The sequence below is a fragment of the Fomitopsis serialis genome (assembly GCF_022376445.1).
Source record: "Fomitopsis serialis strain Sig1Antser10 chromosome Unknown B0H18scaffold_2, whole genome shotgun sequence".
Lineage (NCBI taxonomy): Eukaryota > Fungi > Basidiomycota > Agaricomycetes > Polyporales > Fomitopsidaceae > Fomitopsis > Fomitopsis serialis.
Genome location: NW_025954962.1, coordinates 856,130 through 881,190, shown reverse-complemented (window position 1 = coordinate 881,190; position 25,061 = coordinate 856,130). Strand labels below are relative to the sequence as shown.

At 56.3% G+C, this 25,061-nt stretch overlaps 13 protein-coding genes across 13 annotated transcripts; 7 read left to right on the top strand and 6 right to left on the bottom strand.

The window, feature by feature from the left end:
- Window positions 1–156: 156 nt before the first annotated feature.
- On the top strand, window positions 157–1,755 carry B0H18DRAFT_866999 (Arginase/deacetylase; the record flags this gene model as incomplete). Its single annotated transcript, XM_048039826.1, has 8 exons — window positions 157–573; window positions 621–781; window positions 835–1,197; window positions 1,249–1,268; window positions 1,333–1,353; window positions 1,405–1,483; window positions 1,544–1,584; window positions 1,637–1,755. The coding sequence occupies 8 exons, from the start codon at window positions 157–159 to the stop codon at window positions 1,753–1,755; spliced, it is 1,221 nt and encodes a 406-aa protein (XP_047900429.1).
- Window positions 1,756–1,894: 139 nt separating this feature from the next.
- On the bottom strand, window positions 1,895–4,033 carry B0H18DRAFT_970141 (SUR7/PalI family-domain-containing protein). Its single transcript, XM_048043677.1, has 3 exons — window positions 3,683–4,033; window positions 2,668–3,630; window positions 1,895–2,613 (listed from the first exon to the last, which is right to left on the bottom strand). Exons 1-3 carry the CDS (start codon window positions 3,909–3,911, stop codon window positions 2,114–2,116), a joined length of 1,692 nt encoding a protein of 563 aa, XP_047900428.1. The 5' UTR covers window positions 3,912–4,033; the 3' UTR covers window positions 1,895–2,113.
- Window positions 4,034–4,247: 214 nt separating this feature from the next.
- Window positions 4,248–5,026, bottom strand: B0H18DRAFT_1113190 (acyl-CoA N-acyltransferase; the record flags this gene model as incomplete). Its single annotated transcript, XM_048032912.1, has 2 exons — window positions 4,248–4,498; window positions 4,564–5,026. 2 exons carry the CDS (start codon window positions 5,024–5,026, stop codon window positions 4,248–4,250), a joined length of 714 nt encoding a protein of 237 aa, XP_047900427.1.
- Window positions 5,027–5,609: 583 nt separating this feature from the next.
- Window positions 5,610–9,024, top strand: B0H18DRAFT_970133 (eukaryotic translation elongation factor 2). The gene is made up of 11 exons (XM_048043676.1): window positions 5,610–5,722; window positions 5,785–5,798; window positions 5,855–5,917; window positions 5,971–6,171; window positions 6,230–7,575; window positions 7,632–8,078; window positions 8,136–8,250; window positions 8,301–8,528; window positions 8,587–8,823; window positions 8,871–8,917; window positions 8,990–9,024. Exons 1-9 carry the CDS (start codon window positions 5,718–5,720, stop codon window positions 8,694–8,696), a joined length of 2,529 nt encoding a protein of 842 aa, XP_047900426.1. The 5' UTR covers window positions 5,610–5,717; the 3' UTR covers window positions 8,697–8,823; window positions 8,871–8,917; window positions 8,990–9,024.
- Window positions 8,804–10,682, top strand: B0H18DRAFT_194421 (kinase-like domain-containing protein). The gene is made up of 2 exons (XM_048037049.1): window positions 8,804–9,254; window positions 9,311–10,682. The coding sequence occupies exons 1-2, from the start codon at window positions 9,030–9,032 to the stop codon at window positions 10,235–10,237; spliced, it is 1,152 nt and encodes a 383-aa protein (XP_047900425.1). The 5' UTR covers window positions 8,804–9,029; the 3' UTR covers window positions 10,238–10,682.
- B0H18DRAFT_1081552 (PAP2-domain-containing protein) lies at window positions 10,366–11,025 on the bottom strand (the record flags this gene model as incomplete). Its single annotated transcript, XM_048031412.1, has 3 exons — window positions 10,366–10,675; window positions 10,729–10,907; window positions 11,023–11,025. The coding sequence occupies 3 exons, from the start codon at window positions 11,023–11,025 to the stop codon at window positions 10,366–10,368; spliced, it is 492 nt and encodes a 163-aa protein (XP_047900424.1).
- A 224-nt stretch (window positions 11,026–11,249) lies between these two features.
- On the top strand, window positions 11,250–13,308 carry B0H18DRAFT_970111 (PLC-like phosphodiesterase). The gene is made up of 9 exons (XM_048043675.1): window positions 11,250–11,469; window positions 11,517–11,589; window positions 11,639–11,662; window positions 11,719–11,807; window positions 11,862–11,904; window positions 11,960–11,992; window positions 12,051–12,275; window positions 12,329–12,588; window positions 12,643–13,308. Exons 1-9 carry the CDS (start codon window positions 11,356–11,358, stop codon window positions 12,859–12,861), a joined length of 1,080 nt encoding a protein of 359 aa, XP_047900423.1. The 5' UTR covers window positions 11,250–11,355; the 3' UTR covers window positions 12,862–13,308.
- A 1,123-nt stretch (window positions 13,309–14,431) lies between these two features.
- Window positions 14,432–16,500, top strand: B0H18DRAFT_970110 (uncharacterized protein). Its single transcript, XM_048043674.1, has 6 exons — window positions 14,432–14,492; window positions 14,548–15,005; window positions 15,074–15,683; window positions 15,783–16,132; window positions 16,210–16,418; window positions 16,476–16,500. The coding sequence occupies exons 2-4, from the start codon at window positions 14,866–14,868 to the stop codon at window positions 16,110–16,112; spliced, it is 1,080 nt and encodes a 359-aa protein (XP_047900422.1). The 5' UTR covers window positions 14,432–14,492; window positions 14,548–14,865; the 3' UTR covers window positions 16,113–16,132; window positions 16,210–16,418; window positions 16,476–16,500.
- Window positions 16,501–16,521: 21 nt separating this feature from the next.
- Window positions 16,522–18,046, top strand: B0H18DRAFT_970107 (uncharacterized protein). Its single transcript, XM_048043673.1, has 3 exons — window positions 16,522–17,003; window positions 17,063–17,135; window positions 17,193–18,046. The coding sequence occupies exons 1-3, from the start codon at window positions 16,599–16,601 to the stop codon at window positions 17,726–17,728; spliced, it is 1,014 nt and encodes a 337-aa protein (XP_047900421.1). The 5' UTR covers window positions 16,522–16,598; the 3' UTR covers window positions 17,729–18,046.
- B0H18DRAFT_970104 (u3 small nucleolar RNA-associated protein 11) lies at window positions 18,047–19,529 on the top strand. Its single transcript, XM_048043672.1, has 6 exons — window positions 18,047–18,336; window positions 18,399–18,512; window positions 18,570–18,786; window positions 18,838–19,040; window positions 19,091–19,447; window positions 19,512–19,529. Exons 1-5 carry the CDS (start codon window positions 18,118–18,120, stop codon window positions 19,352–19,354), a joined length of 1,017 nt encoding a protein of 338 aa, XP_047900420.1. The 5' UTR covers window positions 18,047–18,117; the 3' UTR covers window positions 19,355–19,447; window positions 19,512–19,529.
- Window positions 19,530–19,873: 344 nt separating this feature from the next.
- Window positions 19,874–21,768, bottom strand: B0H18DRAFT_1113185 (uncharacterized protein; the record flags this gene model as incomplete). Its single annotated transcript, XM_048032911.1, has 11 exons — window positions 19,874–19,986; window positions 20,041–20,278; window positions 20,330–20,410; window positions 20,468–20,569; window positions 20,619–20,689; window positions 20,724–20,960; window positions 21,020–21,317; window positions 21,369–21,444; window positions 21,498–21,539; window positions 21,592–21,656; window positions 21,709–21,768. The coding sequence occupies 11 exons, from the start codon at window positions 21,766–21,768 to the stop codon at window positions 19,874–19,876; spliced, it is 1,383 nt and encodes a 460-aa protein (XP_047900419.1).
- Window positions 21,769–22,106: 338 nt separating this feature from the next.
- Window positions 22,107–22,668, bottom strand: B0H18DRAFT_1113184 (HSP20-like chaperone; the record flags this gene model as incomplete). The annotated part of the gene is made up of 3 exons (XM_048032910.1): window positions 22,107–22,205; window positions 22,319–22,478; window positions 22,529–22,668. 3 exons carry the CDS (start codon window positions 22,666–22,668, stop codon window positions 22,107–22,109), a joined length of 399 nt encoding a protein of 132 aa, XP_047900418.1.
- A 226-nt stretch (window positions 22,669–22,894) lies between these two features.
- Window positions 22,895–25,014, bottom strand: B0H18DRAFT_970093 (seryl-tRNA synthetase). The gene is given in 6 exon segments (XM_048043671.1): window positions 22,895–23,763; window positions 23,829–24,069; window positions 24,093–24,139; window positions 24,163–24,414; window positions 24,434–24,893; window positions 24,941–25,014. The coding sequence occupies 6 exon segments, from the start codon at window positions 25,008–25,010 to the stop codon at window positions 23,367–23,369; spliced, it is 1,467 nt and encodes a 488-aa protein (XP_047900417.1). The 5' UTR covers window positions 25,011–25,014; the 3' UTR covers window positions 22,895–23,366.
- Window positions 25,015–25,061: the final 47 nt, after the last annotated feature.

Here is a 25,061-nt window from a genome sequence, read left to right as displayed (position 1 = left end):
CCCGGAAAGTATGCATGATCGTCTTCGCGAATCTCACAGGCTCGTAATTTACTTCTCGGACAGGTTGACCCTATCAAGCGCCAGAGATAGCTGTCTTCCATATAGCAAGTACTCAGCAGCGATTGTGTCTCGCGCCTGTCCCCTGCCTTGCTCACCATGCTTGCGAGAGTTGCATGTCTCGCTCTGCTGGTCCCAGCGGCTCTGGTACTCGCGCACGAACACCACGACCAGATTCCGCTTGACGAATTTGCTAGTTCAGCGACGGGTTATGACTCTGCAGACTCGAATGCCTGGCTGAAGAAGTACGGAAAGCAGATCGACCAGGCCTTCTCTGGGCCCCTGTCATTCTCCCATCTTCCGTACAGTCGATGCCTTGAAGATCCATCTGCAGAATTTGACATCGCCGTACTGGGGATGCCATTCGATACGGCGGTGACCTACCGGCCTGGGGCTCGCTTTGGTCCGTATGCTATTCGCTCCGGAAGTAGGAGACAGAGGGAGACCCGCGGTTACACACTGGCATGGAAGGTGAACCCCTACGAACTAGGGTCGAGGATCATCGACTGCGGTGATGTGAGCTTATGTCCTCTCGTGAGAACTAGGATTGTTGAATAGTGTAGGTACCCGTGAGCCCATTTGACAACGCTTTGGCGGTCGATCAGATGGAAGTAGCGTATTCGAGCCTGCTGGCCAGGGGCGCTGCGAACAACGACGCAGCAGTGCATCCCGATGCCGTACGTGCCTTTGCGAAGGACGGCAAGGAGCACCCTCGTATCATCACGTCAGTATGGTCCCCTCAATACAGTGATTGGACACTCACCAGAGCGTATGCAGGCTTGGTGGTGACCACACCATCGTGCTCCCCATTCTCCGGTCGCTCAACAAGGTATACGGCCCTGTATCCGTCATCCACTTCGATGCGCATCTGGACACCTGGCCTGCATACCCGGGCACGACCACGGACCAATCGCGCGTCACACACGGCACCTTCTTCTACCTTGCCCAAGAGGAGGGCCTCATGACCAACACCAGCATTCACGCAGGCATTCGATGCAAGCTCCAGGGATATGGTGACATCGAGAACGACGAAACGGTCGGCTTCCAGCTCATATCTTCGGATGACATCGATGACCATGGCGTGAACGCAATCATCAAGCGCATTCGTGACCGTATTGGCGACTCTCCCGTATATCTTAGGTGAGCTCAGCGGCGAAATGCCTCCTCTCAAGGTCACTGACACACACTTAGTTTCGATATTGATGTAATCGGTACGCCGCTTACCTTTGCCAACGTCATACGAGACCAGTGGGCCTGATTCTTGCTCTCATGTAGACCCAGGGTTAGCACCAGCCAGTGCGTGTTTCTCCTAACAGCTTTATCCCCGAAATTAACAGTCATCCTTAGCTGGTACTCCCGAAGCAGGAGGCTGGACGACGCGTGAGGTCAAACGCATCATCCGCGGCCTTGCGGGTCTGAACTTTGTGTACGCGCCCTTGTTTGAACACTCACCTGTAGCGAACTCCTGACGCGTATTCTTCTACAGCGGTGCTGACATCGTCGAGGTCGCACCAGCATATGACAACGGTACGTGTTGCTGCTTCCTGGTCACTCCAGACTGACGGTTGGTGTTCCCCAGCCGAGATTACCGGTATCGCTGCGGCCGACATCGTGCACGACTTCCTATCGATGTTCCTCACTCATGAACCACCGAAGGCACCTACCTCCCACTCCTGGGGTCCTCGGGATGAGCTCTGATGGAATCTCGTGCGACAGCAAGGTGCTGCGGCACACCTTCATGACGTCTACAGAGGTCTAGGGCAAAACAAATAAATAGGGCACTCACCGCTCTAGTAGACCCACCATGGCGAGTACAGGAAGCAAAATTCGAGTCGGGTGAATTTGTACCCTTTTCTTGTGGGCAGAATGTCCAGATCATGATATCCACGTTTCTAGTCGTACATCGTGTCGTGACCGAAACCCCCTGGCGGGCTTGAGCGACAATGGCTTCCCAAAATTCTCGTTCATTAACAACCACGGCAATAGATAGTCCAGGTCCGTGAGAAAGATGGGGGGTAACTCGAATGCAAGGCAAAGAAGGTCATCACAGCAGACACTACCGGCTACCTGGCTTCGTTGACCACATCCCCGCCGGCTGCGCAGTAGCAGCGTCGTACATCGGTGGGCTATCTGAGTAGCTGGGCTCGTGCCCGTGCGGCTCAGGCATACCGGGTGACTGTGACAATTGTGTCGGTGAACGTACAGGGTGTCCATGCTGGGCGTTTGTGTTCAGCGGCGCGGGGGAGGGTGTGGTGTAATGCGATGCTGCGTTGACTGCGTACGGGTCGTAGTACGCCGTGTCCTGTGCGGCGCCGTATCCGTCACCGCCAAGCGTGTAGCTGCGGTCCTGTTGGGCTGGTGGCGGTGAACGGCCATAGTAAGGGTTACCCGCCCCGGCTGGAGGGGGCGACGATGTCGACGGCATGGCTCCGTGCATGTAGCCCGTGCTATTGTACGTGTCAGGGCTGAACGTCTGAGTCTGGGGTGCAGCATACGGTGTGCCCGTGCGCGGGATGGCGTAGTTCGACGAGTACGGTTGCTGTGAAGCTTGGTAGTCTACGGAGAATGCATTAGCCGGGTGCCCAAAACAGAAGCCACGAAGACACCTACAGGAAGAAGCACTTTGTCCATGCCCGTAACTCTGGTTGTTATCACTTGTCTGTTGCGTGTGGCCATAGCCACCTGCGGCAAGGTAACCGCCGGCGCCTGCAGCAGTAGCTCCCACACCTGCCACTCCTGGCGAGTTGCTGTATGTCGATGGCGCATATCCAGAGGTGCCCTGCGTATGTCCGCTGCCTTGTCTCCTTGCCTGCGGCGCTGGCGACCGGGGAGGGTAGACAGTGGTTGTTGCAGGAGATACGTTGCTGTAATCTACCGCACGCGTGCCCGGTGCTGCAGGGACGTACCCGCCAGGGTACTGACGATTCGTCTGGCTCGGTTGCCGACCGTAAGCACCGACGCCGGTGTTCTGTACGTCGGATAGAGGAACAATCTTGTCGCCATCCTCGACATAATCCTCGTCCGTGTGCCTCGCTAGAGGCTGAAGTTGGTCGAGATCTTGGAATGCAGGCAGACCAACCTCGCCCTGCTTCTGCCGTGCTTTGCGGTCGGCCTCAGCTTTGACGGCGTCGAGGCGCATCTGCTCTGCGAATGTGTTCTCAGGCGCATTCTGCCCCCTTGCCCAGCCCGCGGGACGGCGACTGATACAGCACCGTCCGATAGTGTAGAAGCAGCCCGCAAAGAAGAGCAACAACCACGCTGCGAGCGTGAGCCATACACCAAGGCCGAGCGAAGACGAACCACCGGCCTCGCTGTTCACGCGGGACTTGGTGACGTAGAAGAGGACGATGTCGAAGATGAAGGCAACTAGCGTGACGGCGGCTGCAAAGCCAGAGATGAAGGAACTGCAGTATGCCATGGACATCTCGCGGACATGCGCGAGGAGACCAAAAACGGCAGAAATCGCGGAGAGGATGAGCGCAACGAGGTGCAGGACGAGTGCGTAGGTGATCCACTTTACGAGCACGTTCGGAATCTTGATAAAAGTGTTGTCTCCGAGTAACGTGTTCACGTCTGTCGCGCTGATTAGGAGGCTCCGAGGAGTGGACTGGAATGAGACACACACCGAGCTCATAGCCCACCGATGGCTTCGAACATGTTGTCCCATTGGACAACTGTACGCAGTAACCCAGCGTCCCAAATGTGAACGTGCCGTTCGTGTTGCCGACGTTGATTGTCGCTTTGAGGAAGTAGATGGATTTTATGTAGGGAACGGAGAAGGTAACGGCAGCGAGCAGGCCAGTTGCGACGAGGGTCACCAGGAACCCCGGTGTTGCAGGCCGTATGATGCCCATGGCAGAATTGAACAAGTATACAATCCGCTGAAGGAGGAATGTGGTGGTTTATGTGAAAGAGCTGAGCCGCGCGAGGGGTTGTCCTCGACACGGGTGAATCGCCCGAGGAATGCAAGGCAGTGTGCGGCTGGAGATCCCTGCCACCGCCAGTGCTGCCACAAGATCTCCCACGCAAGCGCCCGCAGGCCGTCACACTGGCCGTCCACCAACAGTGCCTCTCCCGACAGATGCGACCGCACAGTAACAGTTCAGGAACACCGAACAGTCCGCTCTATGTAAGCTCTCCGTGCACAGCTTGCTACATATCCGTGAAAGCCAGACGCAGTACACTTTCATTCACGGATGTCTCCACCACAGCAGGCGAACGCCATGCCATACCGCCCCCGTGTTCGTCGTCACCACATCGTCCGCAACCCGCTCCTGCACAAAACCAAACTTCTCAAAGACACGCGCACTCGCAACGTTCTCTCTATATGTTTCGACCCGCATGATTCGTACGTTCATCCGGGGGATCGCCCATTCCGTCATGAGTGTGCGGAATGCAGCGCTCATGATGCCTCGCCCGTGGTGAGAGCTGGCCGTATAGTCTATCGCCCACCGTACTCCATTAGCTCCTTCAATACACCCTCAGAGAATATAGGTAATAACGCACAGCCGACACACCAGACGATGGACGGGTCACCGACTGCGCGTGCTGCGTTCTCCTCGCAGCGTACACTTTGTTCCTCGCCTTCGTGTGGAAATGCGCAGCGACGAAAACTGATGTCACCGACGAACGTATCGGTTCCGTCCTCGCCCACTTCTCGCAAGCGGTGTACTGGACATCCCCCCACAAATTTTAACGGGCTCCTTGCCTTGTTCGGTTCGTCTCGCTGCAGGTCTGCCAGAATCGCGTCGGACGCCTGCTTAGCAGTTGCTACCCACTCCTCTGCGTGGGACGGAAGGTATGGGTAGGGCGGTCCTATGAGCCAGTCCACGACTTTGCGATCGTTTAGCTCGCGAACGCTCGCATCCACATCGCTCATTCGCGGAGGGGTAACGATAATGTTGCTATGAGGACTCGGCAGCCGTAGGTACGGCTCACCTGTGGTGGGGTTGACCTGTAGAGGATGCATGATGCTAGTGAGCCTAGCGGATGAGAATGCAACAACGGCCGTCTCGAACGCCTGTACTGTACTACGCTCGATAAGGTCAGCCCGAGTCAGTCTGCAATATCAATCACCGTCAGTCTGTGTAATTCCGGGCAGTGCTCATCCACGCTGCTCATGAGTCGATCATTCCGGCGCATCTCACTACTCTTGTTCGCACCCAAACCACTGACTCTGGTGCGAGAAGCGCACCGGCGTGTTGCTCACCGAGCCAAGGTGCTATGACAAGAGGGAGCATTCATTCTCAGTCAACGTCAGGCCTTCAGTTGGAGTCAATCGGACAGACAGCCAGACATAGTGAGTGACTCGAGATGTCGCGGTGACTCGACATATGCGCATTTGTGCTGACTGCCAGGTCGAGTGTTCGCTCAGTCCTCCTGAAGTCGTTACACGACGTGCGGGGCCGCCGGCGGGAGCGTCGAGGTCCGAGGACTCGAGGACGCGGCTGTGCCTCGGTCGCGGTGCACGTGCTCGAGGTATGAGCCTGCCCTGAAGTGATCGATAAGCTGCACGGGCTTACAAAACTTTGCACTTTCCTCAGTGTGCAGACCAGGTTACGGCCATACTCTCCTGACCCCTCTCGCTGCGGCTTCCTCGCGGACGTCGCTTGTATCAATCCCTACTTTTCCTGTGTTTTTACCTGTAAAATCTAGTCACCATGGTGTGCGTAGATCGTCTTCTCGCTTCTGCGTTGTGAGACTAATCTTCACTCCCTGTGATGCCAGTAACTTCACCGTAGGCAAGTAGAGCTTCGAGAACTTGTTCCGGTCGTTCAAGACTGATTATGTCGTACAGACCAGATTCGGGGCCTTATGGACAAGCCCACCAACATCCGTAACATGAGTGTCATCGCTCATGGTGAGTCTTCGATTTGTCTAATTCGTGCATATCCTCAACTCCGCTGCTTGTAGTCGACCACGGAAAGTCCACCCTCACGGATTCCCTGGTCTCCAAGGCCGGTATCATCGCTAGCGCAAAAGCGGGTGACATGCGGTTTACGGATACAAGAGAAGACGAAAAGGAGCGTGGTATCACGATCAAGTCCACGGCCATCTCTATGTACTTCGAGGTCGACAAGGAGGATGTTTCCGACATCAAGCAGCAGACTGACGGTGCGTGTGGATTCCGCTAAACCCGCCTCGTGTCATATATCTGACCAATCGTACTCAGGCAATGAGTTCCTGATCAACTTGATCGATTCCCCGGGGCACGTCGACTTTTCTTCCGAGGTTACAGCTGCGCTTCGCGTCACGGATGGCGCTCTCGTCGTCGTTGACTGTGTGGAGGGTGTTTGCGTGCAGACCGAGACCGTGCTCCGTCAAGCGCTCACCGAGCGTATCAAACCTGTCGTCATTATCAACAAGGTCGACCGTGCCCTCCTTGAGCTGCAGGTCGACAAGGAGGGGCTCTTCCAGTCCTTCTGCCGCACCATTGAGAGCGTCAACGTCATCATTTCGACGTACCACGACGCTGCCCTCGGCGATGTCCAGGTCTACCCCGAGAAGGGTACCATCGCCTTCGGTTCCGGTCTTCACGGCTGGGCCTTCACCCTCCGCCAGTTCGCCCACCGTTACTCGAAGAAATTCGGTGTTGACAAGGAGAAGATGATGGCCAAGCTCTGGGGTGACAACTACTTCAACCCTGCCACCCGCAAGTGGACCAACAAAGGCGTTGACAATGATGGCAAGCCCCTCGAGCGCGCGTTCAACATGTTCGTCCTCGACCCCATCTTCAAAATCTTTGATGCCGTGATGAACTTCAAGAAGGACGCCATCGGTCCGATGCTCGAGAAGCTCGACGTCAAGCTCGCTCAGGATGAGCGTGATCTCGAGGGCAAGGCCCTCCTCAAGGTCGTCATGCGGAAGTTCCTGCCCGCTGGTGACTCCCTCCTGGAGATGATTGTCATCAACCTCCCTTCGCCGAAAACCGCTCAGCGCTACCGCGTGGAGACCCTCTACGAAGGTCCCATGGACGACGAGTCCGCCATCGGTATCCGTGACTGCGACCCCAACGGCCCTCTCGTTCTTTACATCTCGAAGATGGTGCCGACCTCCGACAAGGGTCGTTTCTACGCCTTCGGTCGTGTCTTCTCCGGTACCGTCCGCGCTGGCCCGAAGATCCGTATCCAGGGCCCCAACTACATCCCTGGTAAGAAGGACGACCTCTTCATCAAGTCTGTGCAGCGCACGGTTCTGATGATGGGTCGTTACATCGAGCCCATTGAGGACTGCCCGTCTGGTAACATCGTTGGTCTCGTCGGTATCGACCAGTTCCTGCTGAAGAACGGAACCCTCACATCGTCGGAGACCGCGCATAACATGAAGGTCATGAAATTCTCCGTGTCGCCTGTCGTCCAGGTCGCCGTCGAGGTTAAGAACGCGGCCGACCTGCCCAAGCTCGTCGAAGGTCTCAAGCGTCTCTCGAAGTCCGACCCGTGTGTCCAGGCTTGGATCTCCGAGAGCGGTGAACACATCGTCGCTGGGGCTGGTGAGCTTCACTTGGAGATTTGCTTGAAGGTATGTAAAGTTTGTCTGGCCTCACGAACACCTGTCTGACTGTGTAACTATCTCAGGATCTCCAAGAGGATCATGCTGGTGTACCCCTCAAGATCTCCGACCCCGTCGTCCCTTACCGTGAGACTGTCAAGGCTGAGTCTTCGATCGTCGCCCTTTCGAAGTCGCAGAACAAGCACAATCGTCTATACGCAAAGGCGTTGCCAGTCGATGAGGAGCTCTCGCTCGCCATCGAGAGCGGCAAGATCAGCTCCCGTGACGATTACAAGGCCCGTGCGCGTATTCTCGCGGACGAGTACGGCTGGGACGTCACGGACGCGCGGAAAATCTGGTGTTTCGGTCCCGAGACGACTGGCCCGAACATGCTTGTTGACGTCACGAAGGGTGTGCAGTACCTCAACGAAATCAAGGATTCGTGCGTTGCTGCGTTCCAGTGGGCGACGAAGGAGGGTGTCTGCGCGGAGGAGAACATGCGCGGAGTCCGTTTCAACATCCTCGATGTGACGGTGAGCTACTCAAGAGAAGCGAATTATGGCTGATGTATTGACGTGATTTGCTTGTAGCTCCACACCGATGCCATCCACCGCGGTGGTGGACAGATTATCCCGACATGTCGTCGTGTCTGCTACGCTGCGTGCTTGCTTGCGACACCGGGTCTCCAGGAGCCCGTCTACCTTGGTGAGTCTAAGAATGATGTAGTTTATCGACTTGTCTGACTTGCCCCTCAGTCGAGATCCAGTGCCCCGAAAACGCGATTGGCGGTATCTACTCCGTGCTCAACAAGCGTCGTGGACAGGTCTTCAGCGAGGAGCAACGTGTTGGCACGCCAATGTTCACGGTTAAGGCGTACCTGCCTGTCATGGAGTCGTTCGGCTTCAACGGCGAGCTCCGCGCGCAGACCGCTGGCCAGGCGTTCCCGCAGTCCGTGTTCGACCACTGGGAGCTAATGAACGGCAGTGAGTATCGGTGCCCCAGGTTAGCTGTGACTCTCATGCTGATGCTGTCCATCTATAGCGCCCCTCGACAAGGGCAGCAAGCTCGAGGAGCTCGTCAGGAATCTGCGTGTGCGGAAGGGTCTCAAGCCCGACATTCCGGCGTTGGACACGTATTACGACAAGTTGTAAGGAGGGGATGGTCACAGTGCGCAGATGCAATCGAATGTCTCAATACGCCTTCCTACGTGTGTCAATTGTCTCCCACTAGCTCCCATGATGTTGTACACTTGATGATCACGAATATACTTTTACTCTTTACAACATCGATGGATGTTCAGGCACATACAATTGAGGTTTCCAAGTTAATGACACGACAGTTCCGAAACGTACATAGATTCGCCCCCGATCCCGATCTACAGTGTAGCTCGTTTCGGTACCGGCGATGAGTGGACATGACTGCGATGCGTCTGAATCAAAAAACGGATAGACGTTCGTTGCCCACTCACCAGTACACCGTGCAGAATGACGGGCGCAAACGACTTGGCTACTGTCGAAGGCATACAGGCGTACATCTCCGGAACACTTTTCGACAGCGTTGACGTCTTGCGTTTGAGCGGAGGTTACGGGAACTACACTTACAGGCTGAGCCTGCGCGCACCGTTCCACGGACAAGAAACTGTGATCCTGAAGCATGCAAAGCCATACGTCGCAGCCATGCAGAGCATAGCATTCTCGCTGCAACGGCAGGTACGCGGCACTTCCTCCCTGACCCGTTTTTCAGGTTTACTGACGGTAGTCGATAGGTCTACGAGGTCACCGCTCTGCGGCAGGTCCGCGACATGCTCCCGGCGGACTCGCTCGTCACCGTGCCCGAAGTTCTGCGCTTCGACGAATCCGCGAGTGTCATCATCATGAGCGACTGCCAGCGCCGCGCTGGAAGCGTCAGCCTCCCTCTCAAGCAGGCCCTCATATCGAACGCACTCCCGCTGGCGGCCACCATCCAGGTCGGCCACGCCCTCGGCGAATTCCTCGCGCGCCTGCACGCGCACGGCAGGGACGATCGTGCGTTCGCGGAATTCTTCGCGAAGAACGAGGAAGGGAAGAAGCTGTCCGCGCTTGTCACGTACGGCAGGCTCGTGTCCACGCTCACTGGGAATACCCTGCCCGCGCTGATGGACCCACCGTTTGAGACGAACGATGCGGAGCTCGAGAGGGTGGCGGCTGTGGCGGCGGAAATGGAGCGCGAGATGCTGGAGACGCGGGAGACGGTCGTCATGGGCGACTTTTGGCCGGGGAACGTGCTCGTCTCGCTCACAGATGGGGAGAAGCTGGACGGAGATGGGAGGCCGGTGGGAGTGGGCGTCGATGGAGTATACGTGATTGATTGGGAGATGGCGAAGACGGGGCTGGCAGGGCTGGACATTGGGCAGTTCGTCGCGGAGCTGCAGCTCATTTGCGACTTCAAGCCGGAGGGGAGGGAGGCTGCGTCGAACGTGAGGGACGCGTTTCTGCGCGCGTATGGGAAGAGTGCGGGGACGGGTTTGGGCGTGGCGAGGAGAGCGCTGACACACATTGGTGCGCACCTCGTGGCGTGGACGGTGAGGACCAGTTGGGAAGGGAAGGAGAAGATGAGAGAGGTGGTAAGGAAGGGCGTGGACTTACTTGTGCGTGGGCACGAGGGGGCAGAGAGTTATATAAGGGACTCTGTAGTTGGGCCGCTTCTCATGTGAACGAGCAGAGACTTACTGAAGTAGCCAGCCCAGTAGCGTCTGCCTGCGTTCACATATACGTCAGTCAAGAGGACCATCAGTAGATAAGTTCCATCGAGAAGATAGTATAACAGTTACAGCAGATGCAATCAACGTTGGCCGAACAGGGCGTGCTCCAATGCCCGACTGTAGTCATTGGCTCCGTGTGTCCATAGGTTGAACCAGAGTGGCGCTAGAACGAGGCCGCACGCGCAGCCTGCTATGACTTGGGGTACGTTATGATGTCCGAGCCATATCCGGGAGACCACGATGGTCACAGCCCAGGGTATCGAGATGATGATTGGGAGGACCCGGGTGAATGGACTTGACGGCAGTGTGGGATGTATAGGCAGGTATAAGCAGGCAAGCGCGATATAGGCGGCGAAGAACGTGATGGTGGCAGAGTGCGTGCTGGGCATTCTTGATGGGAGGAGGTTGACAGAGGCACAGGTTATGTCGAGGAACGAACGCACCCGTATGACTTCTTCCGCTTGCCACGTATGACCTGGACGGGGCGGGGCTGGCGCACACAGCGCTTGATGACCTTGACGGACATTGAGCAGAGGACTGCGCCGGCGGCGAAGTAGGCGACGCCAGCTGAGCGGGTGTAGAGGACGAAGCATGCAGTGATGCCCGTGACGACCGTATGGGTCTGTCGGATGATTTGGTGAGCATGGTCCTTGACAGCTGAGAAGCGTGGAGCGTGTGCTCGCCTTGTCGAGAAAGCGGAGGCCATATGTTTTGAGCGGATTCTCTGGTGTCTCTGCCATGGAGGGCGCAGAGGAGGGGAGAGGCAGCCAGGAGGAGCACGACGGACGTGAAGCCGCTTGCGGGCAGCACAGAGTGGCTGGCGTGTGGCACTGGCACGCTGCCCGATGGATCTTGGGCGATCGCTGGCGGGGCACGTGGGCGGCTATTGAGCGCAAGACGGCCTGGGAGCAGCAGGGCGAACGTTGCCGGTGCTGCGGGCTGCTCTCGACGGGCGGTGTCTCATTTTGTTTCCTGACCTTCTCTCCCAATCCTCTCCTTCCTACTTATCTACCCGCGTCCCTTCCGCCAGCGCGCCAGGTCTGCCCGCCCTACCCTCGTTTCTGACCGCCATGCGCCTCTCCGTCGGTCGCCTAACGCGGGTCGTTGTCGCCCTCCTTCTCTCCTCGGCCCTCGTCCATGCCACCGCCGTCCGACGCGCATCCACATGCAATGGCCACTCAGAGGTACGTTGACCATTCATCGCATCGTAGACCTCGTCTTACGTGCTTAGCTATGTGACCGCTCCTTCGGCAATGTGACCTTCGTCGGAGCGCACGATTCGTACTCTGTCTCGAGCGTGAACGGTGAGTGGTCTCTTTTCTCTTGCGTCAGATGTGGCTGATGGCTTTCAAGTTGCCGCAAACCAGGACGTCAATGGTGCGTTTAACTGCTGCTCGCATTCCGATCGACGGGCTGAATGAGCTCGGTCCTAGTCACGCAGCAGCTCGAGGATGGTGTCCGCATGCTCCAGATGCAGACACACAACGAGAGCGGCACGATTCAGCTCTGTCACACCTCATGTGTACGTCCACCTTTCATTGTATGCGTTGCAATACTGACCGACCACTCACTGCAGGTGCTTCTCGACGGCGGTACTCTGCAAAACTATCTGCAGAGCGGTATGTCCATATTGCTCTCAAGCAAACTGACTGCTCATACGGTCACTCACTACAGTCAAGAGCTGGATGGATGACAACACCAATGAAGGTAAGAACAGACTATGCTTATCACAAGTCAAGTGCCTTATGTCGCTTGCACCTCACAGTCGTATCCCTTCTCATCGTGAACTCCTACGACAACTTCTCTCCCGCTGAATACGACAAGGTCTTCAAAGCAGTCGGGCTGGACACCATGGCGTACGCGCCTTCATCAGCCAGCCTGACCTACACCGCATGGCCTACGCTTGGGGACCTCATCGACAAAGGCACTCGCTTGGTCGTCTTTCTGACCACGCAGGCTGACTTCACCAGCGTTCCATACTTGATCGACGGTACGCCCCACCCCTGATGACATGATTTCTTCCAGTACTAACCACCCGTCCAGAGTTCAGCAACATCTGGGAGACCTCATACGACGTGACTACGACGGATTTCGACTGCAACGTAAACCGGACGTCGGGTAACTCCGCCGAGCAGATGTACCTGATCAACCACTTTTTGGACAAGGACTACCTAGGCGTCCTGGTTCCTGACAAGTCCGACGCCCCCAAGACCAATGCGGCGAATGGCACGGGGTCTCTGGGCGCGCAGGTTACAGAGTGTGCCGGGGAGTATAGCAGAAACCCCAACTTCATGCTTGTGGATGTAAGTCTTCCGTTCTGACCCTAGGAGCACCTATACTCACTGTTTATATCGCAGTTCTACGAGTATGGCGGCGGCTCCGTATTTGAAGTCGCCGCGACTGCCAACGGTGTCACTTATACCCCCTCGAACATTGCTACGCCAGTATCCAGCAGCGGTACAAGCACATCCTCCAGCAATGCCGGCGCGATCGGCTTCAAGATCACAGCAGCGCACCTGTCCGCCGTTGCGGCGGTAGCAGGCGGGTTGTTGTTCGGCGTGCTGAACATTGTATGAGTACCTGCCTCCAGGCTCAGGGGGATCTCACTTGATCATCGATACGGACCTACGCATATCATTCATACTCGGACGCTTTCCATAATGCATTCGCTGGACATCTATCCGCATATACTACATGCTACCTCCTGCCAACTCGACCTCGTACATTCTAACGACAGACTATACGTGCTTTGCTGCGCTAATTCGATGAGACAACTTGAAGCTACCAATGAGGGAGGCTACAGAGTGTGCGAGGTCCTCAGCATTTTTGACAAACGCGCGGGCTGTCCTAGTGAAAGTGAAGTCAACCAGCCGGGGAACGTGAGCGCGCTCTCGGTGTTGATACAACGCACTCAATACAGCCTATCGCTGTCCCGTAGAATCGTCATCTACTGTGTAAATGGTCCTTACTTAGTTACTGTAGTAAGTTAATGATTTCTGCACGTTTGTACACCGACCAAATATGTACTCACAACGCCGTAGCCACCTGGTCCGTGCGCAGGATGCGCGCGGGTATATAAGCGGTGGACAGACGTTCTGAATCTTCACCACTCTGGCCTTTTGGCTTAGATCAAGTGTAGTATCTGTTCTTAATAGTTTAACCACTATTATGGAGGCACCGCCTCCATTATTGGTTACTGACGCCGGCCAGGATCTCGGCCACCCTAGGCAGTCGGTCATCGCACTCCTAGTCTACTGCAACCTGTCCTCTAGCCACGAAAAAAATACTAGGGTCGAGCTATCCATCTGTACAATGTATATACACCACCTCAAGCCAATACAGTACGAACTGAAGGTAGAAAAAATCAGTCTGTACGATGCTGTCCATATATGGTAAGTGCCGAGTGCATATTCTCAACCCATCGACAGTATTCAGCCATTGTGCTTGTATCTCGGGCTGAACAGCTGCTGAATTACTGGGAATATATCTATTGACATTCTGGAGTACATATATGCTGATTCGGATAATATTAAGCCTTGTAGCGGGCCAGCTCTGGCTGCATGGCCGACTTCGTAGTCAATCTGGTTCCCAGGATTCTTGTCACGAAAGTGCTTACTACCTTCGACCCAGTGGTCAATAAATTCTTCTAACAATTTTCCTGCATACATAGGATGTTCTAACGTGGTCCCAGATACTCACCCAAGCGGTCGAAGTAAACATGGACCCGAAGGCCCGCATCGACTCCTTAGGTGGCCGAGATCCCGGCCGGCGTCAGTATCTAATTTTTGCCGCCCTTGCCTCTAGGCTCTGCTTGCAACCTGGAGGCGCGATGACCTTGCTACTGCAGTATTGGCTTGCGTCGTCGGGGGATTTCTACTCGCTCTTTTCTTTTTGGTGTACTCTGGAGGAAGTCAGTTGGCTTCTGAATGGGTGCGTCAAATGGATTGGGTGGAGTTTTTATCAATGTTTGCGACTCTGGGTATGGTTGCTGCCGGGGATCGGTTTGCCCAGCCCGGACTGCGTCGGTGCGTCCTACCAGGACAACTGCCAAGCTCCCCACGACGTGAGGGGTCGAATCTACCCCGTGATCAGATTACTGCTTACTGCCTTAGCTGCGACGTTCGAGTTTGCCGCAACTTAGACTCTGCACTATTGCATCCGACGCATCGCAACACTGGCGGTCGTGGGAGAAGCATCAAATCCGCTGGTGAGTTACTTATGTATGTCTATTATTCATGGTGATACATGACCCATGTGTCCAGTGAAAGCTACGGTCACCGTCGTCATGTACTCCGGGCAATCTATGTACAATGGAAAGTCCAGTGACGACCCCTACGTGCCTCCAGTCGGCGTTGGTAGCGTTGTTCGAGAGGCTTGCACCACCATCTCTGATCTTCCTCCCGAAATCCTCCTCCTCATCTTCCGACATGCCCTTAAAGACATAGAGCGGCCAAGGACATACCCGGGAAATTTTTTTGATCGACATTTGCCTTACACCCTGGCCTCCCTACGCTGACCTGAACCCCCAGCATCCCTTCCCAGAATGCATCGCCTCTGTCTCTCCCCTCTGGCGACGGGCTATGTCAGGCGTATCTAGGTATTGGACACGCTTCGTCATTTGGATTGGCAGGGACCCTACGCCGTTGCGTCGCGTCCAAGAATACCTCGACTGGTCGCGTGGCCGTCCCCTTCACATCTACATCCTGCGGAGGTTTGACCTGTCTAGAATGATCCTACGGAGAAGGCTCAGGTGCAAGCCGTCATCAAAGTACTTCTACCCTCCATCAGGCGATGGCGGACGCTGTGCATGAGGCTCCTGCAGTCTAGCTCGCTCCCGCGCCCTCGCGTTGACCTCGTAGGACGCGCGAAGAGGTTGGAAACACTCTGTCTTGACAGCGTAGTCGACGACTTGGTCGGCAGCACCGAAACGGCCCCGTCTCTAGCCGGCAGGTTTGACACGCCCGCCCTCAAAAATCTCTCTATGTGTGGTGTCCACTTCCACGAGTCGTACGTCAAACTCTACCCTGCACTGGCCATGCCGCCCCAGCTGGCCTTCCTCACCATCACCAACTACAATTCACACAACACGGCCTTCCCACTGATCGACCTCCTCGCATGTCTCCTGACTTGCAGGAGCCTGTGCGGTCTCGAGCTCAATAACCTCCATCTCGACTGCTCCTACACGGGACCGTCCATCCGCCCAATGCACCCGCCATACTGGCACGTGAATGTCGACTTCGTCGACATTGGCGGCGACGTGGTAGCGGAATACCGCCGGCTCCTTCGACACCCCTTCCCCGAATTCACTTCGTACACGCGGTGCTTGACTCCTACGCCCCCAGGCACTGCCCATCCGCCTACCTACCGCACCAAGCTGGAAGATATCAAGACTGCGACGGTGCTCTTGAGCCTCTTCGCCACTCCGCCGAGCGACCTATGATGCGGCGATGCGTCGTTCATAGACTGCGATGGCTTGACCACGGACGTGCTCCGCAAGCTCGCGGAGACCACGCCCGACCCCATGGCGGGTCCGCAAGATGAGGCCGCTCCCATCTGGCTGTGCCCCAACCTCCAGACGCTCAAGATCGCCGGGTGCACGCAGTTCCGGAGCGCAGACTTGCGTGCGATGCTCGAGGCGCGGCGCGCAATGCATGAAGCTACGGGATTTGTGGAGTTCGGAGACCCCCAGTTTGTGGTGTCATCGGTCAGAACACTCTTCGTGGACGACTGCTGCGAGCTTGCCTCCGAAGACAAAGAATGGCTGCACGCGAATGTCCCAAATGTTGGATGGGATGATTGGATGGGAGGGTATGAAGCTGATCTGTGAGAGGCGGCCTCTCGGCACATGTGAGCCAACCTGTTTTTACACTCTTTACTATCAAATGATGTTTCCTGCGCACGTACGCACTTTGTGTTGGTTCGAGTTGCCCGACGCAAATCGTGAAGGTGAAAGTTTGGGCGGCCTTGGTCCGAGACTACCTCTGCGCGCCTGATGCAGGCATCCGCTATCCAAGCCTCTCGTTCGTAACGGGTGCACTATATGTACTGGCAGCATAAGTATGTATGATTTCGTTGCATGCTGCCAGGCCGCCGTTTTGTGCGACGTCCGCAATCAAGTTACTTTTACATATACGTAAGTATGCGTCATGATAGGCTTCGAGCGTGACAAATACGTGACCGTGTGTGACAGGTGGCGGAGATTCAGATTGGGGCGCCGTGGCCGAGCGTGGCCGTGAACGGATCTGTACCCTGCCAGTGTGTGCAGCCACCAAGGGCTACCCAGCGGCCCCTCTTCCCCACCCCCTCTCCAGCCATGAGTTTCCAGAGCTTTCGGCTGCAGCCCCTCGCACCCCAGGCTGGTTTCTCCCCCGAGAGGTCCTCCGATGCAGAGTCTTCCCTATCCCAGGCACTTGGGACTGACCAGGTGCCGTCGTCGGGCGGCAGTGGGAGCGCGAAGAAGGCCCCGTATGGCTCGGGCGACGCAGACGATGGTTACACGCTTGTGTTCGTGTCAATGACGGCGTTTCAGGAGTGGAGGCAGCGCGAGGAGGAGGAGAAGGTGATTGAGTTCGTGAAGGGGGACACGCATACCAGCAAGGCGGTCCCCCCACGGTTCAAGGACCACACGAAGTTGGTGTGCGCGCGGCACTCGAGGAGCGGGAGGAAGAAGTACGTGAAGAAGTACCCAGACCGAGTGAGGAAGGTACCGAGCAGAAAGGTGCGTGGTTGTGCGATGCGGGCGAGGAGGGCGGGCTCAGTGTGAGGTGGATAAGGTAGCTAGAGGGGATTGGCTGCCCGGCGTCGATCAGCTACAAGACGTACTTCGATACGGATGAGGTGCGCGCAATGTGTGAGTGGGGGATGTGTTGTGTTACAATCTTCATCTATGCTGACTGTCGGACCATAGACATCTCGGAACACTCCCACGAGATTGGGCCACCCAATTTGCCCTTCACAAAACGCGGACGAAGGCAGCAAGCAGAGCAGGCCCGAGCCCGGACGCGAAATGAGGATGGCACAGATGGGGGAGCATCCTCTAGCAGCCCACCCACAGCCACGGTCAGCTTACAGCCTACCAACACTGTCGCCGGCCCGTCGTCAGCGTCCACGCCGCCTGACCACATACCACCTCCGCCACCCGCAGGGCCCTTCTCCCATCCCTCCTTCCAGTCCGCGATATCCATGCCTGCTCCCATGCCCCCTGGGATGCCCCCTCAGCAGCATGACCTCGAACAGGAGCGCTGGGACAGGATGGGTGTCCTCTTTGGAAGCATCAGAGAGCAGACGCGAACGTTCAGCTATCCGGCAGCGTCAGTCGCTGCGCTGGAGAGCGTGCTGATTCGACTGTACCTCGAGGGCCCCGTGGCTGGGATGCCGCCCCCACCGCATGACATGGGCCCGGCTATGGAGGCTGGTATGGATGGGATGAATGGGATGCCGTGAGCTTGGGCCGCTTGACCCTGGCCGGTGCAGAATGCGAGCGTACGATAAGTTATGTCTTTCCGTATCATTTCTCTGGTCCAACTGGCATGTAATACGCGAGTGTCTGTTGCTCACGCTGATGGACGGACCCAAAGGACATTCGATCACCAAAATTATTGGTGCCTACGATAATTAGTTTCATTTTTCCGTACGCAGTGCTCCTTGTACCTATCACCACCCCTCCAAAAGATCAAGTTCCCGGTGGGCTGATTTGGACATCACATGACTGGCGTTCAGTAGATGGAGGATCTCGATCGAGCCAAGGACCGCGCTTGTCCGAGTCTTTTCGCCACAGCTCGCTGGTGCCAATCCTCTGCTTCCACCTCGGCTCATCCCAAGACTACACAGTCATGTCGTCCCTCCGCAACTCGCTGCACCGACGGAACCATAAGGAGCGTTCCCAACTTGCACACCGCGCAAAATTTGGCATCCTTGAGAAGCACAAGGACTATGTGCTGCGTGCGCGGGACTACCACTCCAAGAAGGACAGGATCACCCGCCTGCGCCAGAAGGCGGCAGATCGCAACAAGGATGAGTTCTATTTTGCGATGAACAGGCAGCAGACGAGGGTGCGTCGTTCTTATGTTGCGTCGGGGGTTTTGCAGACTGAGAGCTATTGTCGTCGATGTAGGGGGGCGTGCATATGCAGGATAGAGGCAATGAGGCGCTGCCTGTGGATATTGTGAAGGTGCTGAAGACACAAGACGAGAATTACTTGCGGACGATGCGGACGGCGGGGTTGAAGGTAAGTGTGGATGATACCGCATCGCTCGTGCACTCGTGCTCACAGTATTCGTCGTAGAAAATCGAGAAGCTCAAGAATCAGTTGACTGCACTTGCAGACCTCCTCAAGCGGAGCCCTGACGCTGAGGAGGACGGGGACGCCGATGAACTGAACGAGGAAGAGCTGGGGGTGCTGAGAGAAGCTGGAGTGCTCTCGGCTCCGTCTGGGAAGCAGCGGAAGTCGAATGAGGGCCGCAAGAAGAACCACATCCTCTTCGCAGAGGACGCTGAAGAAGGTGATTATCCGCTGTTCTCTTCCTTCCAAGTCCCGTGCTAAGGGGTACCAGCTCGGGAATATGCCTCTATGCCTCGTAGACAACGGCCGAAAGAGGACGACGTCCGCATGGACGACGCCACACAAGAGGACGTAGACCTCGGCTGGAAAGCCCCTCCAGAGAAGAGCAACAGTAAAATGAAACGCAGAAAGTCAGTAGCACAGGATGTGGGGGTGGATGGGACTGCAGAGGAAGAGCGCAAGGAAGTGGCAGCGGTACGCCTTGACCATTGTTCGCATCTAGCTGGCTCTGACCTGCCCTGCAGGAAAACCGGACACGATTACTCAAGGAGCTCTCAGCACGTCTTTTCCGAGACAGACAATTGCGCTACGCAGAGAGGGAGCTAGAGATGCAGAAGCTGATCATGGGGAAGGGTGCAGCGCGGAAGCTCCGAGGAGTCGAGAAAGTGGAAGATGACGAGGATGACGATGCGGAGGACGACGATGCGGCTGAGAGACGACCCAAGAAAGTGGACGAGAAGACATGGAAACCGAGAGTGTACAAGTGGAGGATCGAGCGTAAGAAGTGAGGGTGTACTATTTCTCTTTGCTCGGTTCAGCGGGGTGGATTCAGTGCATTTGTTTCCCGATGCCTGTCGAGTGTCACTGTTGAATGCGGTCTAGTCTCATACCAAGACCCTCCACACGGCCACGTGAGGGGTTGTGTCGAACCTAGAATGCGGTCAGTGTCAAGGTTCAGGCGACCTTTACAAGGGTAAGTAAGTCAATATAGCAACAAGTCGAATATGTCTGTACGATACATGGGTGATCCTGCACTGAGCGATACAGAAGACGAACAAATACACTAGGAAAGCAAGTCTGACATGGGATACTGCCTCTACCGAGCCTACAACGCGCCGCAACTACGTTTCCTCTTGAACTCATCCTCTCAACTGTCTGGACTCCACACGCAGACGTTAGTCGGCGAAGGGATCTGCGAAGGGATCTTCTGGCTCGGCGAGTGGTTTCTTCTGGTATCCCTCCTTAGTGTCCGGCGCAGCCGTGTAACCGCGCGCACGAGAAGGGAGGGGCGATTATGAGTCCCCTCATCAGAGGACACATAGTCGCTGTAGTCCGAAAGCGATCCACGGCGGCCAAAGCCTTCGTCCTCGTCCGAAGAGGTGCGCTGCGCCGCTGACGGGCGGATCGGGGGGGGAGGTTGCTAATCGTTTGCGTTAGCCCCGTATCGACTGATTGGCATTTGCAAATTACGCACCTCTGCTCGGCGCCCAGGGGCCGAAGCTCAGATCCTGCAGATCGCGTATGTAGGACTGACCCGTCTCGCCGTTCGCGCCCCTGATAGCGATGTTCGAACCGGACCGCCCGAGGGAACGCTGTACGGCAGCCCGCTGCTTCTCTTGCAGTCGGCCGAGCTCGGAGTCCTTGATCTTGACTGCGGCGAGGCCTTCCTGCACGTTCTGGACGTCCTGTTCCGTCACGACAGGTTTGGAGAGCTACCAGAGATTTAGCGCAAGGAGGTGCGGGGCGAGGTGAGAATGACGCACAGTATCGTACATCTCAATTGCGGCGATGATCCGATCGTTCGCTTCGATGAGCGTACCGATCATGTCCTCGTTCTCTACGAGCTATGCATGTGCCCTCAGAACGGACTGAACGTCTACTTTGATAACCAGTCCTCTCACCTGAACGTACCGAACAATCTGCTTCCTAGCAAGCTTTGCCTTGCCAAGGCACTCCTGCACCCGCTCGTTGCTCTGAACGCTGTCGGTCTCCGTATTGACGAGCTGGGCTAGCTTTAGAAAATGGCGATGACCGGGTAGTGTATCTCCTCACTGTAATGGCATTGACCAAATTGATCGATGCTTGGGACGCTCCGGCAATAGCAGTCAGACCTGGGGCTTCTCCTACAGAGATAGTCAGTCTAACGGCCAGGCGCACTGCCGACTGGGCGCACCTCTTCGAAGTTGAATGGCTTTCTTTTCACGCCATGCCGCCTCGCCTCTTCCTCCTGCTTTCGCTTCGCCTTCCCCTGTGCCTTCTCCTGCTTTGCCTTCAGCTTCTCCTCTTCCCTCTTGCGCTTCTCCTCCCTTTCCTTCTCCTTCTCGCGTTCTTTCTCGCGGGCCCTCTCTTCCATCTCCTGCTCCCTTCGCTCTCTGTCCAATCTCCGCTGGCGCTCTTCCGCCTCATACTCAGGTCCATAGCCGCGAAGTCGGAACCGTATGTCGTGGACGAACGCTTCTGAGCTCGCTGCCCGGGCAGATTGACACCACAGGTCTTGTAGAGGTTCGCGACGTATTGCATGGACGGGTCGTCCTTGAACTGGGCGTGCCATGATAGCAGAACAGTAGATAGTTTCTTCTTGACTTTGGCATCCGTTGTGGGCTCAGTGGTGAGCATCCTAAGCGCGTCCACGAGATGCGAGTCGGCGAACGATGCTAGCGCAATGGTTCGCTTTACGACGTCAACGCGATGGAGAACTGATACACGCACTTGTAACTTGTCCCCGCCATTCTCTACCAGTGCCTTCAAGATCTGTGGAAACGGATGAACGCACGCGCCACTACAACAGACCTCTCGACTGACGACTAGAGCGCGATATTGTTGATGTGCGTTTCCGTGCTTCAGTTTCTTCCGTATTGCTCTGGACGCTTCGGCCGGTCTATCCGCCCTTGAGCTACACGCGAAGCGACCTGTGAGGCCGGTACAACTTACCCGGTAGCCTGGATGTTGATTGAATCGACAAGTTCAGGTATGCTGTTCTCCTGTCAGTAAACAGGTTTCGGAAGGCCGCTAGAGGACATCGCACCCATCGAAGGCTTCGTCATCGTAGTTGGTGGATGTGAGGATCTCTACCCAATTCGTGATAGACGACTGGGAAAGGATGCATTGGAAGAAGAGCCCGCGAGGGGTTGCGAGAACGTACGTGCGGCTTCTCTCTGTTGAGAGCGGTATATGCCTGCTTGGCAAGCGCAATGGCGGACATGATGAGGGAGAGAGATGCAGGGCGAGAAGACCCTGCGGGAAGCTATCCAAGGCACCGAACACCGAACGGAGCTACCACCTGCGCCTCCCATGATAGTCGCCGCTCAATCATGCGCCCCTACCAATGACGCCGCTCCGCTGCACATGCACAGTCCTCGCCTGCCCGGCAATCGCTTTCCCTCCATCCGGCCAAAGCAACGAAACACTGCAACATTTTACATGTATTTAAATGCTTCCGCGCCACGACCACTGCGGTGTGCAGCGCAGTGGACACGTAAATTGATACAAAAAATGCAATAATACAGATGGTGTAATTCATTCACTGCCGCCAACATCGCTTCAAGCAATGGCAATCTTCTTCGGGGCCTGCTCCGGGGTGCTCCTCGGGAAGGCGACCGTCAAGACGCCATTCTCCATCTTTGCCTTGATATCCTCATGCTACAGCCATGCATGGTCAGCCGCAGGGTCATCGAGAAACGCGTGGTACTTGCCTTGATGCCCTGCGGCAGAGGGAGGGCACGGCTGAACTTCCCATAGCGTCGCTCGCGGACGGCGTAGCCGTCCTCATCGCGCTCGCTCGACACCTTCGACTCGCCAGATACGGTGAGCACGTTGTCGTGCACGTCGATGGTGACGTCTTCCTTCTTTAGGCCGGGCAGCTCGAACGACGCGGTAATTTGGTTGACCTTCTCGTCCTCGTGGACGTCCATCCTGGAGGCGGCGTCAGCACACGCCCAAAGTCAGATCGGGTAATAACAGACCTCGGGATGAGGGTCTGCAAGGTTCGCTGTTGGCCCACTTGGTTGTCGCCATTCGCGCGACGCGCGAACGCATCGTCGAAACGACGGTCGAAGTCCGAGAGCGAGAAGAAGGGGTCGTTAAAGAAACGAGAAAGAGACATGTTTGTGGGGTGTATGCTCGAATGAACGCGAAGTCAGTTTGTGCGTAGCAGTTATTTTGCATATGTGCCTCCGTCGACGCATCTTATATAGGCCCTTGCGCCGGAGCTTGGGGAGAAACAAGTGACATTCCAATCTTCCAGATCCTACGTCGAACCACCGCGCGCCAGGTAGTCGGTACAAGAATGCGCTCGAAAGGCGTCGAATACCGTTGATGCCGGTACAGTACGCCAGACCAGACCCACAGAGTGGCGGAGAATGCAGACGAGACTGAGGATGATGACGTCGAGCAGTCATTGGATATACCATTTGCCCTTCTAGCCAGGATCTCACCTTGGTCAAGACCGTCTCTGAGCCTAAGATTTCTGTCGACATGTGGTCATGTGTGAAGACAGACCATTCGAGGTCGTCTTGTGTTAACCCGTAGGCTCGCGCGCGCATGGGCCTCAAGCTGGCCTGGACTTTGTGTGCGCGATAGACCAGGAAGTCTCCGATGTAGCGTCCGGTAACCTCTCCGGGTCTGGCTGGCCACAAAGTCGACATTACTGAACCTGTCGGTAGCCCTTCGAAGCGCCTACGGTGAGTAGTAAATAGTATTCGGAGATGAGTCGCATTCGCGCGGTGAACATCGCACAACGAACGGCACGATGGAAAATGTTAGCATTATACTTCAGTACGTTAGCCTACCAGGAAGTGTCCTTCATACCCATCGGATCACGGTCCCATCATCCTTGCCCACCCAGAATGGTCGCAAAGCGACCGGGAGGTCAAGACCAATCACATTGCCCTTCTCGTCGAACCGAGCACCGTTTTCCAGTAAAGCGACAATCAGTCGTGGGACGGCAGCCGCCGTGCCATTGAGCGTATGCGCGAACACATTGGTGGGTGATGGATGTCCTGCTGCGTCCTCAGACGATGCAGCGGAAGGGGGAGGTGAAGGTGGGCGATATCGGATGTGCAGACGGCGGGCTTGATAGTCGGTGCAGTTCGACATGGATGAGATCTCTCCCCAGCTGCCGCGACCGGGCATCCACGCTTCCATATCATACTTGCGGTACGCGCTTGCACCCAGCTCTTCTGTAGGCATGTCGAGCACTCTGCAGCAAAGGAGGAGTACGCAGTCAGCCGTAAAATCCGAAGAGGTAGCACCTCGAGAACTGACCGGAATGAAAGGCCCAAACCCTCGCAGATTTCTACTTGCAGACGTCTCATCTGCTCCATCGTCTCCTCGCTGGACTCCTGGTTACACACCACGAATAATTCAAGTTTTGTGAACTGATGGACCCTGTACAGGCCCCTCGTGTCCGCTCCTCTAGCACCGGCTTCCGCCCGGAACGCATGTCCAAGGCCGACCACCTTTAGCGGCAGGTTGGTCGACGGTAGAATCTTGTTCGCGAAGAGACCTGCAAGAGGATCTCTGCCGTACCTGCAAGTACGAGTTCTGGGTGTGGTCTTGTTTGTCCAGCAGAGCAGCTACAGTCGGCGCTATGTGGTACATCTGGGAGATTGGAGGGTCCGCGTCGTGGTCGCGAGGCTGGAAACCGCAACGGGTGGCAATATCGGAGCGAACCACGTCGGGCGTAGTCACCGGTTGAAGCCATGCCTGATCGCCAGCTGAGGCGTAGTTCACGAGCGCGAGCTCGAGGAGGGCGCCTTCATTCAGCAGATAATACCACGAACTCCCGGTCACGGTAGCTCCTGCTTCAAGGTCCAAAAGGTTCAGAGCACGGCCAATCGAGACGTGGTCTCTTGCGCCGACGCAGATACAAGCGGGGTCCATGCTGGGAGAGGACCTTTGCCTCAGACTCTGGCCCGATGGGGACGTCCGGATGTGTGTCGTTCGGAATGGCCAACGCAAGAGACAACAGCCGACTTTGCACGTCCTCGAGCGTGCTCTCCAGGTCTGCAAGCTCTGTCTTCAAGTTCTTCGCCTCTTCTAGCAGGGATTGTTTGAGCTCGGGCTGGGATGCGCTCGCTCGTATGCGGTCGCCGATGGTAGACCGCGAATGTCGCTTCGCATTGATGCTCTGCGAGAGCTTCGTCTGCTCTTCGTAAAGGCGTGCAACGTTCCGCAGTGCGCCGACGGGCAGCTGTGCTTTGCGATTGAACGCATTATGAGACTTGAATTCGACATTTTCGGTGAGGCCCCGGTAGTCGAGTCGTGGCTTGGGAAGCCCACTTGAACCCTGGTGGTCAGTCTGTAATGAGAGAGCTCGAGCTCTATGACCTGATTACAGACATGAGAATCAAACAGACCAAAGAATGGGGGTTTACTCACAGTAGTGAGTGAGGCTCCGGGTCGTAGCCACCGTGAAGGTAGCGGTCGTGGCATGGCGCGAACCATGCCGCCGACTCTCGGGAACGCCCGTACCGTGGGCCGTTTCAGCCACCAGCG

Bases quoted from the DNA above. Each gene is read 5' to 3' on its own strand.
- B0H18DRAFT_970141 (XM_048043677.1), bottom strand. From the start codon at position 3,911: ATGGGCATCATACGGCCTGCAACACCGGGGTTCCTGGTGACCCTCGTC. The intron at 3,631-3,682 runs GTGTGTGTCTCA...TCAGCGCGACAG, and splicing joins ATCGGTGGGCTATGAGCTCG to ACGTGAACACGTTACTCGGA. The intron at 2,614-2,667 runs GTAGGTGTCTTC...CATTCTCCGTAG, and splicing joins TGGACAAAGTGCTTCTTCCT to ACTACCAAGCTTCACAGCAA.
- B0H18DRAFT_970133 (XM_048043676.1), top strand. The intron at 7,576-7,631 runs GTATGTAAAGTT...TAACTATCTCAG, and splicing joins ACTTGGAGATTTGCTTGAAG to GATCTCCAAGAGGATCATGC. The intron at 8,529-8,586 runs GTGAGTATCGGT...GTCCATCTATAG, and splicing joins CTGGGAGCTAATGAACGGCA to CGCCCCTCGACAAGGGCAGC.
- B0H18DRAFT_194421 (XM_048037049.1), top strand. From the start codon at position 9,030: ATGACGGGCGCAAACGACTTGGCTACTGTCGAAGGCATACAGGCGTAC. The intron at 9,255-9,310 runs GTACGCGGCACT...GGTAGTCGATAG, and splicing joins CATTCTCGCTGCAACGGCAG to GTCTACGAGGTCACCGCTCT.
- B0H18DRAFT_970111 (XM_048043675.1), top strand. From the start codon at position 11,356: ATGCGCCTCTCCGTCGGTCGCCTAACGCGGGTCGTTGTCGCCCTCCTT. The intron at 11,663-11,718 runs GTGCGTTTAACT...GCTCGGTCCTAG, and splicing joins CGCAAACCAGGACGTCAATG to TCACGCAGCAGCTCGAGGAT. The intron at 11,905-11,959 runs GTATGTCCATAT...CACTCACTACAG, and splicing joins GCAAAACTATCTGCAGAGCG to TCAAGAGCTGGATGGATGAC.
- B0H18DRAFT_970110 (XM_048043674.1), top strand. From the start codon at position 14,866: ATGTCAGGCGTATCTAGGTATTGGACACGCTTCGTCATTTGGATTGGC. The intron at 15,006-15,073 runs GTCTAGAATGAT...ACCCTCCATCAG, and splicing joins ATCCTGCGGAGGTTTGACCT to GCGATGGCGGACGCTGTGCA. The intron at 15,684-15,782 runs GTGCTCTTGAGC...GTGCTCCGCAAG, and splicing joins AAGATATCAAGACTGCGACG to CTCGCGGAGACCACGCCCGA.
- B0H18DRAFT_970107 (XM_048043673.1), top strand. From the start codon at position 16,599: ATGAGTTTCCAGAGCTTTCGGCTGCAGCCCCTCGCACCCCAGGCTGGT. The intron at 17,004-17,062 runs GTGCGTGGTTGT...TGGATAAGGTAG, and splicing joins GGAAGGTACCGAGCAGAAAG to CTAGAGGGGATTGGCTGCCC. The intron at 17,136-17,192 runs GTGAGTGGGGGA...GTCGGACCATAG, and splicing joins GGATGAGGTGCGCGCAATGT to ACATCTCGGAACACTCCCAC.
- B0H18DRAFT_970104 (XM_048043672.1), top strand. From the start codon at position 18,118: ATGTCGTCCCTCCGCAACTCGCTGCACCGACGGAACCATAAGGAGCGT. The intron at 18,337-18,398 runs GTGCGTCGTTCT...TCGTCGATGTAG, and splicing joins TGAACAGGCAGCAGACGAGG to GGGGGCGTGCATATGCAGGA. The intron at 18,787-18,837 runs GTGATTATCCGC...AAGGGGTACCAG, and splicing joins CGCAGAGGACGCTGAAGAAG to CTCGGGAATATGCCTCTATG.
- B0H18DRAFT_970093 (XM_048043671.1), bottom strand. From the start codon at position 25,010: ATGGTTCGCGCCATGCCACGACCGCTACCTTCACGGTGGCTACGACCC. The intron at 24,894-24,940 runs GTAAACCCCCAT...GTCTGTAATCAG, and splicing joins AGCCTCACTCACTACTGTGA to GTCATAGAGCTCGAGCTCTC. The intron at 23,764-23,828 runs GTCAGTTCTCGA...CCTTTGCTGCAG, and splicing joins GGTTTGGGCCTTTCATTCCG to AGTGCTCGACATGCCTACAG.